This window comes from Terrapene carolina, unplaced genomic scaffold (assembly GCF_002925995.2).
Source record: "Terrapene carolina triunguis isolate 2854851 unplaced genomic scaffold, T_m_triunguis-2.0 Scaffold132, whole genome shotgun sequence".
Lineage (NCBI taxonomy): Eukaryota > Metazoa > Chordata > Testudines > Emydidae > Terrapene > Terrapene triunguis.
The window spans coordinates 17750268-17763694 of NW_020664483.1; the positions used below are offsets into that span (position 1 = coordinate 17750268).

Below are 13427 nucleotides of genomic sequence, written 5' to 3' on the forward strand. Positions count from 1 at the left end.
CCCTAGTTCCAGCACCTATGGCCCGATCCTGCACCACCCCATTTTTACACCCTGCACCGGTTCTGCATCTGGGGCAAGTGCCCCTCCTGCCCCTCCCAAGTTATGGCCCTGAGGATGTCACAGGGACCACAGCTGTGTGCTGATTGAGACCCACTGCTCTATAGACTAGTTATGAATGAACCCTTCTTATAAAGTGTGACTGTAAAAGAAAGTGCTATAGGAATTATGTAATAAGCTAGACAAATAACAGCAGAAGTAACACTTTGCTGCAATTCCCTATCTTTTTTTTTTTTTCAAGTGACGCAGCACCATCTTGTGGCCAACTTACCTTCCAGTGATGTATTACTAAAATCCCATTTATATACAGGAGTCACTGCACAGACGGTTACATTATTCTACAAGCCAGAATGTTCTGATATGAACATTTAAAGGAAACTCCCATGTACTACTTCCTTGGTCACCATGTCACTTGGTGGTGGAGTAGCAATCCCATAAGGCTTAGATGCTGCTTGCTCCCGGTATGTGACTCTCCCCAAGTGTTTTGTGAGGGTCAGTGGCAGGCTGCAGCTTGTAACGTTGAAGTTTGTCTTTCGATGGCTACACATGTACTGCAGCGAGCTGTAACTTGGTCTGCAGCGCTGCCCGCTGGGCTCCCATAATGCCCGTGGCACCAGTGATGTCACATTTAGTAACATGGCTGTACGAGTAGCAGTCTCGGAATTACTCAGGTAGCACCTTTCCATCTAAGGTGAGCTTTACAGGCAATAATGAGATATGTAAGTATTGTACTTCCCAACCGACAGCTGGCGAAACTGAGGTAGAAAGAGATTATGGGCCAGATTTTAGCCACCTCCCCATTGGGCAGAACAGGCAGCTCTCTTCTCTAGGCTCCTGTCCAGTCAGCAGCTGTAATCCTGGTGCTGGTGCCTTTGGAGTGCCAAGTCCAGGGGATGTTTAGCAACTTCATTGGTGCTACACAACCTACTGGGGCTGTGGCTGGGTGGGCTGTAAGGGGGGCTAGAGTCAAGCTTCCTCTAAAGAAGAGGTGGTGCAAGACTATAGGCTGACCCTCCAAAAAGGAGCTGTAAGAAGCAGCCATGAGCCTGCTCCTGCCAGAGGAATTCTGACTGCCTGTGGCTTCCATGGGCAGAACGACTCTGGCCATTGCTGTTGGCATAGTGCATTAATGTGTCTCCCCCTCCTGCAAATGCAGCACTGTGGCCACTAAACCAACACTGAAACTCTGAGCGACTTGCCTGGAAACATACATAACATCTGCAGTGGAGTCAGGAATCGAGCTCAGACCTCCTGTCTATGCTGCAGCCCCCAAACCATCCGTCTTCCTCCAATTTTCAAACCTGCTCCCCCTCCTCCCTTTTGTCTGCCAGAGACCAGATTTGCAAAGCCCATCTTCTTACTGTCTATATTAAGGCTGCTCTGGGTAGTGTGGGCTATGATGGGTATATTTATAGAAAAGCCTTGGTCTATGTTTTAATTTATGGAATAGGTGACCATGGCACTGGGTGGGAGCAATAGATGTATTTTTTAAATATGAATTAATAACTAAATGAATTTAATGAAAATGCCAATAGGCTTTAATGGTGCAGCATCAGGCCCAGTTTTCAGCGCTTCTGCAAGGGAACCCAAGACCTTTGTGGAAGCTATTCATCTGGCCCACTTAGATGCCCTCTGGGAGACATCTGCATAGTGAGAGCTGGAGGGGAATTCTCTGACCTAAATACTTTTTCATAGGAAAATGCAGATTTGTAGAACCCAAAACTGTTTGCAGAAAAGAGTCAGTTTCAACAAAGCTCTCAATGCCAAACATTTCTGTGGAAAAGTTTTGGACTTTATTTAATTTAGACTTTAAAAGGGGTTTTAAAAAATCAAAAGCAAACCAAAAGGTTTCAGAATTGTTTTGATTTAACCAATCTGATTTTTTTTTTCAGATTATTGGTCCATGAAAATGTTTGAGGTTGCAACTTTTCATCTCACTTCAGTATGGGAAAAAAAATGAAATCTCAAAATCTCATGGGATGGGAAAACCATCCATCTGTATTCACTAGGCCATCTCACTAGCCATGCATAGTATTGTAGTCAGCTTCCTCTTCAATAATTGTGCCAAAGGATATGACTTATTTTCAGTCATTAGTTTGCTGACATAAAAAAGTATGTCTCGCCATTTAATGATTCCTCTGAAAATGTGTGTCAGTCCCCATCTAGGAAATGCTGTATATCATTGCTTTCAATTTCCTTTATTTCAGACAACCATGCTGGATCAAGCTATTAAGAGCACTCAAGAGAGTTATGATGATGAGGTTCAGCTGTACAATGAGCAGATTGAAGCCCTTAGGAAGGAGATAGAGGATGCTGAAAGGACCTTGGAGAAGTACACAAGTGACTGTCACCAGCTGGTGATATATCAGCAGTCCCTGGAGAATGAGCTGGAGCGGTACAAACGTATCATTGAGAATGAAGACAACCGGTAGGGCTACTTTCTGTATGGTGCATAGGGTGGCCAACTTTCTAATTTGTGAAAAACCTGACACTGAGCACTGGAACCTCCCCCACTTGCTGCGCCTCTTCCCCTGAGGCCCCGTCCCTTGCTCCACCTCTTTCCCTCGATCCTCCGCCCCCTGCTCCCCCCCCCCCGTTGCTCACTGCTCTCTCCACCACCCTCCCCCTGCTAACTAAACAGGGCTCTAGGGGTGCGTGTGACTGAGGCAGGCCGGGCAAGGGAGAGCTGTGCTCCAGGGGTGGGGTGACTAGGGCAGGATGGGGAAGAGAGAGCTGCGCTCCAGGGGTGGGGGTGACTGGGGCAGGGTGGGGAAGGAAGAGCCTCGCTCTGGTGATGGAGGGGTGACTGGGGCAGGACTGGGAAGGGAGAGGCATGCTCCGAGGCTGGAGGGTGAGTGGGGCAGGTTGGGGGAGGGAGAGCCACGCTCGGGGCAGGATGGGGGAGCTACCGGTACCTCTCTCTGCTGGAGCCATTCCTGAGTGCTCCTCCAGGCTCCAGCAGCAGCTGCTGCTCTTCCCACTCCCTGGTGGCAGAGGCTGGTGGTCAGCAGCGCTGACAGGACACCGCCAGGTTCCCTTTTTGACTGGACTTTCTGGTAAAAAACCTGGCAACCCTAATGGTGCATCCCTGGGGATTGTCAGTGACAGTGCAGGAGCCTAGTATTTGAAAATGGGAATTTGTTTAATCCAGCTAAAGCCTATGTGAACTTTACTGCCCACGGGGTTCTCAAAGCAGGAACCTGAGGACAGTGGTCCTCATCCAAAGCCCACTGAAGCCAATGGAGAGAGACAGCTCAGGGCCAGTGTGAAGAGAGTATGAGGTTCTCATCCAGCCTGTCAGTTTAGTCACCATTTGCCTGCTGTCTTTTAATTTCTGTACACCAAGGACAGGTGCAAATGAAAGCCTTTCTATGATTCTGTGAACTGACCGCCCTCTGCAGAGCTCTAATAACCAGTCAGTTACACACTGGGGGCTAGCTGTTTAAAATCTTGCCAGCAGTTTGGGGCTAGATACTGAAAAGGGACTCACCATTGTAGTGCTTAACGTTTAAGTGTCCAGCTGCCTAGTGGAACCCACAGCCCTGAGTTAGGTGCCCAGGCTCCCTATCCATGCCTGGGGAGTGCGAGATGCCTCAGAATGCGATTCATAAAAGCCAACATGCAGAGCAGGGAGCTACCTAAGTCCCAGGAGAGGGGTGCAGCTTAGGTCCCACCCCTCAAAGGGAGATAGATGCCCAATGGGAGGCATCTCCCTCCATTTGGGATTGACTGCTGTGAACGCTATCCTGGAGTTAGGCGTGTCAGTCAGGGCAGCCCTTTCTTTCCAAAACCAAAAGCCAAGAAGATAGCACCCACACCCAGGGTGTAGGAGGCCAGAGTTCAGTTCCCCCTCTGCCTGATGTGAGACAGTGATTGGAACCCGGGTCTCTTACCTTGCAGGTGAGTGCATGAACCACTGGGCAGGAGGTACCGTGGGGTCAGGCTCTCTCAGTCTTGACTGTTACCGTGGCTCCACTTTGTATAACACGCTGAAACATTCATTGGGCCAGAGAGAAAATGATTCTCCAGCCTGCTGGTTAGGGCATGTTCCAATCCCCCCTTCCAATAACTATTTATACAAAGAGGAACATGGGAGACCCAGGTTCAATTCCCTTCTCTGCCTGATGTGGTGAAGGGATTTGAACTTGGGTTTCCTGCCTCTGTGGTGAGTACCCTACTGAGATGGGTTTCCCAGGGTGCACCCTGGCCAGTGGGACCACTGAGCCGTCTGTCCCACCAACCCGGGCTCCCTGTCACACTGTGATACTCTTGGCAAGCTATAAACCTCTGGCAGGTACTGCATTTATGCAGACATCCAGAGGCACGGACACACCCAACTGAGTTACATGAATGCTCCCAGCCACTCATGAACCAACAATAGAGACACTTCAGCCAGTCCCCCCCAGTTCCCCAGCATTGCACCCCAGAACTGGTCTGTCTTGTCTGGTTAGAAGCGTTACCAGTGTAAGTTCATTTCCCAGTCTGCCGCTCCCTCGATGTGGAGAGGACACACACTAGCCTTTGTAAACTGAACTGAAATTTCCAAGCACTTCAACCAAAATGCACTGTTTTAGGTAAAATATAAAACAGATTTATTAACTACAGTAAGGTAGATTTTAAATGCTTATAGGTAGTAAGCATATAGATCAAAGTTGGTTACCCAAGAAATAAAAGTAAATTTGCAATCTGAGTTCTATAAACCAAATAGGATTTGAATCAAGCAGTGTCTTACCCTGATGGATGGTACAAACCTCAGTACACCGGCTAGGACTACCCTCCCCAGTTCAAAGTCTTTATCCTCTAGAAGTTTCTTCCAGGTGTTGAGTTGTGGCGGGAGTGAGACCAAGCCATGATGTCACTTCCCCTCTTTATAGTTTCTTCCAACTTGCTGGAAAGATCTTTTGCTTGTGAAAGGGAGTCCGATTCCATTGGCCAAGCAGTCTCCATTGTCTACGTGCTCTCTCTGAGAAGTCTTCTGCGATGGTCGGTGGGAGAGTGGATTCCCTTCAGTGGGTCATCAGCACATCTGGCTACTCCATTGTTGTATCTGAAAGGCTGGTTGTGGGTCATCCCAACCTCACAAAATATTTCAATAACATACACATAGCAAAACTTCATAACTTTACATACAATGATAGCACATACAATCCAACAGGCTATTGATGGTCCACAGATCAAGACTTTTTAAATTGTACTTCAGAAGGCATGCTTTGTACAAAACATATAATCATATCACCATTGTGAATATGGGGGTGCCAGGGTGCCATTCTGAAGTTCAGAGTGCCACACCTACCCACTAGCCTATAACATCATATGTGCTCACTCTCTTTAAATTAAAGTGCATATTTATTTTTTTATAAACTGTGGACCAGCTTTTTATAAACAGGGGGAGGGATAGCTCAGTGGTTTGAGCATTGTCCTGCTAAACCCAGGGTTATGAGTTCAATCCTTGAGGGGGCCCATTTAGGAATCTGGGGCAGAAGTCTGTCTGGGGATTGATCCTGCTTTGAGCAGGGGGTTGGACTAGATAATCTCCTGAGGTCCCTTTCAACCCTCATATTCTATGATTCAACAGGAGAAATTAAGAGACTTCTACTGCATGCATCTGATGAAGTGGGCTTTAGCCCACAAAAGCTTATGCTTAAATAAATTTGTTAGCCTTTAAGGTGCCACAAATACTCATTCTTTTTGCTGATACAGACTAACACAGCTACCACTCTTAAACCTTCCACAGCAAAGTATCCCATAGCTAGTAGTTAGGACACGCACCTAAGAGATGGGAGACTCAATGTCACATCCAGTCTCCGCCTCAAGCAGAGAGGGGCATTAAGCCTGGGCTTCTCATATCCTTAACCACTAGACTAAGGTGTTGGGGGTCTCGGTCTAGCTCCTCATCTGCCCGCTTCCCTCCCCAACCCCACAGCCATTTGGTGTGGGGTTAGGTGTGCTCTGGGCATGTCTACCAGAACAGGCTCTCCAGGTGAGCTAGGTGGGACAACACCCAGTTTGAAGATCTCGCGGGGGTTTAGGTGTGAGATAGCTGCACTTTTGCTGAGCCTGAAGCAGCTTTGCACATGGTCAATGGCAGAAACGTGGGCACCTAGGGGACTTAAGTGTAGAGATTTAGAAGCCTAGGGATGTTAGACACCTCCAAGATTAGAAGGCAGCTGAGCAGGGTTATTGAAGATCACAATAAGGTGAGGTGGTTATGTCACTGTCCCTTATTTTATACTTTCCTCAATGCTGGAAAAATCCTTGCTGTGTCATGGGGGTTAGGCAGCCCCGTGGTGTACATGCTTGAGCAACTGACTCTCATGTGAACTGCAAATCGCTTGTTTAAAACTCCCTTGCTGGTGAATGGCCGATGGTGGTTGCTTAACACCTGGTTGGGTGTTGGTCACTCCTTTGTTGCCAGAGAAGAGCTAGTCTGCATGTTTTCCAGCTCACAGCCTGTTTCAGTGACAAACATATAACAATCTCATAACTTCATATACACTAATGATACCTGCATTTCAACAGGCTAGTAATGTCCAATAGATTATGACTTTTCCAATGATACTTCACAAGGCATATTTTTGTTACAAAATATCATAACCATATCCAAGTGGTGCATATGGGGTTACAGGTTGTTATTTTGAGGTACAGTGTGTCACAGTTCCATTATGTTTTCTGACTCAACTGGCCAGTCCCCACCCACTGTATTTCAGCACTGCAGAACCTTTAGTGGAGGGAACTGAAAAGTGAACTGATTTAGGCTTTTTTTGACCCGATACTTGTCACCATAAGCCTTACCCTTAAACTACATTTTGTGTGCGTTCTTGTGAATCGAAGGGGCATTTTCTCCTCTTATTTCATATGCCTTTGAGCTCCCACTGGTTCATTCAGAGTTGCAGGCGATAGGCAAGGTTAATTAAACAGAGCAGGAACAAGTAGGTGCAGTGCCTGGCTGGGAACACTAGAGGGAGCTTGCATGAAGAAAAATGAGCAGATGGCAAGAGCTGTTGAATTAAGTTAAATAAAGAATCTATCAGAGGGGTAGCCGTGTTAGTCTGAATCTGTAAAAAGCAACAGAGGGTCCTGTGGCACCTTTGAGACTAACAGAAGTATTGGGAGCATAAGCTTTCGTGGGTAAGAACCTCACTTCTTCAGATGCAAGACTTGCCCACGAAAGCTTATGCTCCCAATACTTCTGTTAGTCTTAAAGGTGCCACAGGACCCTCTGTTGCTTTTTATAAAGAATCTAGTTTACTTTTATTGACTGCTTTCTTATTTGCATTAAACTGCATATGCATATGGTTTGAGAGCTGTATATGGCCCTTAGTTCTATGGGGAAGATCGCCAAAAGAGTTAGATACCCAGATCCCGCTGACTTCCAGAGGGCACGGGATGTCCAACTGCCCTTTGTGCCTTTCAAAATCTCCCCTTACATTATGAAATCATTCCCTGACAAAACTAGGGCTGCTTTTTAAAACTATGTGCTTTGCTCTACATTCTATGTGTAAGTAGAGTAGGCCAGATCCTCTGTTGGTGTAAATCGGCATAGTTCCATTGAAGACAGTGAAGGCATTGCTGATTGACACCAGCAGGGAATCTGGCCAATAGTACACAGCCTCTGCGCTATATTGATTTAAATGGTATTTTATGTTCCCATTTTGATGTGAGGCAAATTGTCCTACTTGTTTAAGGTATTCTGGGGGAAATTTGACTCATGCAAATTCTCTCTGCCAGGTTAAATTCTGCCATAATTGGAACCCCAGTTGCACTCTTCACACAGAGCTACAGACCCTGCCACACTACAACCTGGAGGAGGCGAGGTAAACGTCTGTTATTCTTTTCTTGTTTGAGTAAATACAGGAACATTTGCATTTTAAACCATTTTCATTTGTCTTCAGCATGGACCCCATTGTTGGGGCCTAAATCAGAGCCTATTAAGTCAATGGGAGACTTTCAGTTTACATCAGTTGGCTTCAGATCTGGCCCTTGAAGGCTGGATCCCCTAACCCAGTGCTTCCCAAACTTGTTCCGCTGCTTGTGCAGGGAAAGCCCCAGGCGGGCCAGATCGGTTTGTTTACCTGCTGCATCCGCAGGTTCGGCCAATCGCAGCTCCCAGTGGCTGCAGTTCGCTGCTCCAGGCCAATGGGAGCTGCTGGAAGCAGTGCGGGCCAAGGGACATAGTGGCCGCTGCTTCCAGCAGCTCCCATTGGCCTGGAGCAGCGAACCGTGGCCACTGGGAGCTGTGATCAGCCGAACCTGCGGACGCGGCAGGTAAACAAACCGGCCCGGCCGCCAGGGGCTTTCTGTGCACAAGCGGCGGAACAAGTTTGGGAACCACTGTCCTAACCAATTGGTTCCTTTGCTATATTGGTGGCATGACTTACTGCAACAGAAGTAGCTTGCACTGAATAAATGAGATGCACAAAGAGAACTAATAGAACAGGCAGCCTTTTTTTAAAAAAAATGCGATGAGATCACATAGGATTTAGGTTATATCCCAAGTCTGACCATCCTTTCATTATCACTAAACAAAATAGGAACATTTGGGTAGCCCTGCAAATACAGATAGGCAATTTAGTCTTGTTTATCTGCCATGACCCAGTTTGAGCTGAATGGAGTCACATTCCGCACTGTCTGATTGCTCCCCAGAACTGTATGATGAATACATTTAGAATTAGGATGTTTGTAAGAGCAGGAACTAGTGAAGGAAAATATCCAGGGCTAAAGTAGAAATGATTTTGTTAACAACGGAGATGGATGGTTTGATACCTAGGTACTTTACATACCAAGTTGATAGATCATGATAAATAGATGGGTAATTGGATGTTTTATTGAAAACAAGGCATGTTAAAAAATGAAGATAAACTGTCGGATGTTCAAATTTTTGGAGACCAAATAGGGTGTTTACCCTAGTGTAGTGCCAAATACAGCAGGCTTTAATTAAGTTTGTTAGTGAACAAATTAGCTACTAATACATGGAGACCAGATCCTCAACTGATGTACATAGATGCATCCCCATGGAAGTCAATGAAGTTATGCTCGTTTACACCAGCTGAGCATCTGGCCCATGAATCTAACTGTACTTTGGATCATTACCTACAGGACTTGACTAGAGAGTAAGGGAAGAACTTGCCTCTGTGTTAGGACATGAGTGAGTCTCCTGTCAACATTCATGTGAACCTGATCTGCATTTATGGTGATAGCTCTGGATGGAGTCTGCAATTCTTCCATAAGGAACGGGGCAGGGGGAATGTTTTTTAACATGGGGATGTTTTTTCCGTCACATCTGGGAGACGTTTCTGCAGCTGGAAAGCCCAGGAGGCCTGTGAAGCAGCCACAGGAACTACTTCCATGTGGGTATGGCCCTTAATCCTGCTACTGATACAAGATAGTGGTGTTGCACACTATATTGAAAAGCAGCAGTGAGCCCTAAATGTACCTTCAGAGCATTAGTATAGTCTTCATAGTTTAGAGATGCTGATTTTGTGCGCTCAGTTTTGTACATGCAGAAGTTAGTATTTATACATTTTCTGTATAAAAGTGGTCTTTGTACATGCAAAATGGATACGTGCCCAGTGTTGCACACTCAGAATAGCCATCTTCATACATAAAATGAATACATGCCCACTTTTGCAGCTGCACTTTGTTCTGCACATACTGTACTGACAATGAGGCCCTTTCGTTTGGAGATAGATTGCTAAACTGCCTTGGGTAACTCCATTCAATGTTGTGTGCTGTTGCCTTTGTTTTGGATTTTCTTTAGATATCACCCTGGTTATGCAAGAGATTGCAAGTGCAAAACCAAGACAAAAAGGTCTGGCAAAGAAAATTTCTAGGAGAAAGGAGATCACTTCCAAAGATATAGATGGGTTTTCACCTGAAAACAGCTATGAAAGAACTCTGGAAGGCTTTCATCAGGATCAGCGTCAATTTAAACATGAAAGCACAGTAATATGTGAACCTAAGGAGGAAGGATTAGAACTAGATGAGCAAGAAACAGTCCCAGAGGATGTGCCTGATGGAGCTCGGATAAGTAAAGCTTTTGATGAATTGTGTAACACTGTGAGAGAGAAAATTAGATGCTACAAGAGACCCGAGCCTAAGACTGACTTGTCTACCAAAGGGCGCTATGTACTTGTCACAGGGGAAGCAAGCTATGACCATCCTTGCTTCTATTCTTCCTCCACCCCAGCTGGAGGTGGGATCATTGTTTCCACTAGCAATGGAAAGATGCCAAATGGTGGGGAGGTGGAGCCAATTCCAGAGCTGCCTGAACCCTCTGAACCATCAGCAAATGAGAAAGGGGAAGTCCATGAAATGCAATATGAGCTTGAAGAGAGAGAAGAAATAAATGAACAGGGCAGAAAGTCAGAAGAAAAAGCCGAAGAGCCCTCAAAGCAGCCAGACATCACAGGGCCTGAGGCAGCACCTCCAGCTGGTGTAGACAGCCCTTCAGAGCCAGACGTATTTGAAGAGACAGAGTATGACAGAGAAGACCAACAAGGAGGCCAAGCATTCAGAGAACCAAGCTTACCCAGTTCCATGAGCTATGAGAAGGTGGAAGTAGTGGAATCCATTGAGAAGTTTTCAGATGACAGAATTCAGACTTACGAAGAGACAGCTATGATTGTGGAGACAACGATTGAGAAGACAAGCAAGAAGAAGCTAGGAGACAAAGGCTCTTAAGTTACATCATTTGATAAGCAACTTGTCTGGCATAGTTATTAAATGACGTAATTATTTTTTCCCTGACACCATGCTAACATAGTGAGACTTTTGCTGTTTGATATAAAACATTGATACATTAATGGCAATTCTGTCTGGTGTAGGTTTACCTTTAATGTAATAATCATTAAAATGTACTTGGGCAACTAGTAGCAGGTTCAATTACGCAACACTTTTTGTGATTAGGACAAGTAGAAAGTAATTATTAAGAAGTTGCCTATTTAAACCACACCTAAGTAATATGTGCCCACTACAAATTGGCCCCTTACAGTTTATATTCCTCTAATGATGCTTTAGCTGCCATTAGTTTCCAATTTTCAGACAGCTGCAAATGTTAGCTTGTGATATCTGGTTCATTGAATAAAAGCTTTGCATCCTAAAGAACATAGTCACAGTGCGTGTGTGTTACCTTTAACATCAAATAGTAGCATTAACCAAGCTAGTATTAACCAATTAACAAACTGACTGACATGACGTTTTCAAGGTGAAAGACTAAGCACTTTAGTTCAGTAACATATTTCAACTATCCCTTGTTTATACCCGACCCTTTATGTATAAGAAAGCTTAGCAGTCATTTATTTTTAGATATGTTACCAAACAAAAATGTGGCTGAATTTGTCATTAAGATCTTACTACATATCATCTAGGCTACTGAGGATAAAATATGCAACGGTACCAAAAGAAAAAAAGGGACAGCTTTAAAAAAGAATGGATTAAGAATCTTAGTTCAGCCTTTTCACGCAAACCTCCCATTGACTTCAAGGGGGCCAAGATTTCACTAGGGTTTTCATTTGATTGTGTTTATTTTTAAGCAGCTTGCATCTAATTTTTATGCTTAAATGTCTATTCTTGTCTAGTTTAAAAAATAGCTTCCTTGAACTCTATTTAAAATTGTGCCCGCTGCAAAATCTGAGGTCGAGGTCTTTAGTGCATACTGGAATCTCTTCAGAGGATTGCAGACACTTCAAAGATTGTCCGGTTGGGGTATTTTCAGTGTATATTTTATTATTTTTTCCCTCAAATTTGTTGCATTTTAGTGATCCAGACCTAGAAACCCTATACATGATCCTGCAACATCTTACTTATGTGAGCAGTCCTATTAAACTCAATGGGATGGCTCAAGCACATAGGGAGTGAAGGTTTGCAGGACTGTATCCTGTTTTTGACACATAAGAGAAAATACGGTTACAGTATTACACAGTGTGTCAGAAATTGGAATTTCTGTCCTGTGGGAAATGCTGATATTTTGATATTTGTTTTCATGTACAGATAAGCCAAAATGTGGAAATTTTTCACAGAGGGAAAGTTCCAAAATTTTTTGATTCTGAAATATCAAAACACTTTATTTCAGCTCAGTTGGACGTTCACCTGCATCCGCCTGAGCTGCCACAGTGCCTCATGTGAGGAGTAGCTCGGGTGCCTCATGTCTCCCCTTCTCCTCTATGGGCCAGGATTGCTGGTTGGACTACAGCTCCCTCGATGCACTACAGTCTTGGGACTCCCATGATGCACAGAAGCAATTCAACCAGAGAAGAGACCATTGTACATCATGGGAAATGTAGTCCAGCCACGGATGCCATAGAGGCTAATGGTGGCATGAGGCTCCTGATGAAAAAAATAAAAATTTTCCACGGGGAACTTTTGATTTTGGGAAAACGGCCTTTTCCATTAAAAAAAAAAATCAATAGAAAATTCCCAACCAACTCTAATAATTACCCAGAACTACAAATTTATCATGAAATGTTAATGATGCTCCTATATGTATATTGCTCTCCTACTATCTCTTTTTCACAGCCATATAGACCAAATCCTGCTCACTTTATTCATGTGAGTAGTCCCAGCAGTTTCAATGAGAATAAAATCTTTCACGGCTAGAGCCATAAAAATGTGTGCATAAATTGGGTTTTACTTAAGGGCAAAGACTGTGATCCAGCAGAGGACTTAAGCAAGTACTTAAGTGTAAGCATGTGAGTAGTCCCATGAAAATTAAGCATGTACTTAAATGCTTTGCAGGTGTCGGGCCTAAACTGTGAAGGCCTTAACTCACTTTTTACTCAGACAAACCATGTATTGAAAGGGCTGAATAAAAACTGTGTAAGGTCTTCAGGATTTATAAGGCCTTTGGGATTGAAATTAACAAGAACCTCTGACAAAACTCCTACTACAGCATATCAGAATGTTCTGTATTACATAGGGCTTGATCTTGTGCTCCCTGCAAGCAGTGATAAAACACCTATTGACTAAGAGGTGACGAGAATCAGGCTCACGGCCCTAATCTACTCCTCATTACATACTGCGGGACAAGAAGAACCATCTGTACACTTTTTTCCTTTGGAGCTTGATGATACATTTTACTAGCTAACCTACATTCATATTGTGCTTTTTATAAAATGGTGTCTTTTTTAAAACAGTGATAGGTGATGCACACATTAACATCATGCAGAGATGTTGATAAATTAATTGAAGACTGAACAGTGAAAAAATAGTTCTACACTAAAAGGCCAAGAAGCTGACTAATCAAATTTTATTTCAATCAATCTTATAACAGCAGAATCACTTCCTTAGGCAGTTACCAATGCGGTTTGTTTGGGTTTTCGTGTGTGTGTGTGTGAATGTAATATTCACACACACACACACACACACACACACAC

The 13427-nt window shown here is 44.4% G+C and overlaps 1 protein-coding gene across 1 annotated transcript in view; it reads left to right on the forward strand.

The window, feature by feature from the left end:
- The window catches only part of BFSP1 (beaded filament structural protein 1), a 46458-nt gene extending 35721 nt beyond the window's left edge, over positions 1–10737 (forward strand). The window contains exons 6-8 of the mRNA XM_026653245.1: positions 2265–2485; positions 7786–7871; positions 9815–10737. Coding sequence (XP_026509030.1) covers positions 2265–2485; positions 7786–7871; positions 9815–10737 — 1230 coding nt within the window. The remainder of the gene's footprint in view (positions 1–2264; positions 2486–7785; positions 7872–9814) is intronic.
- Positions 10738–13427: the final 2690 nt, after the last annotated feature.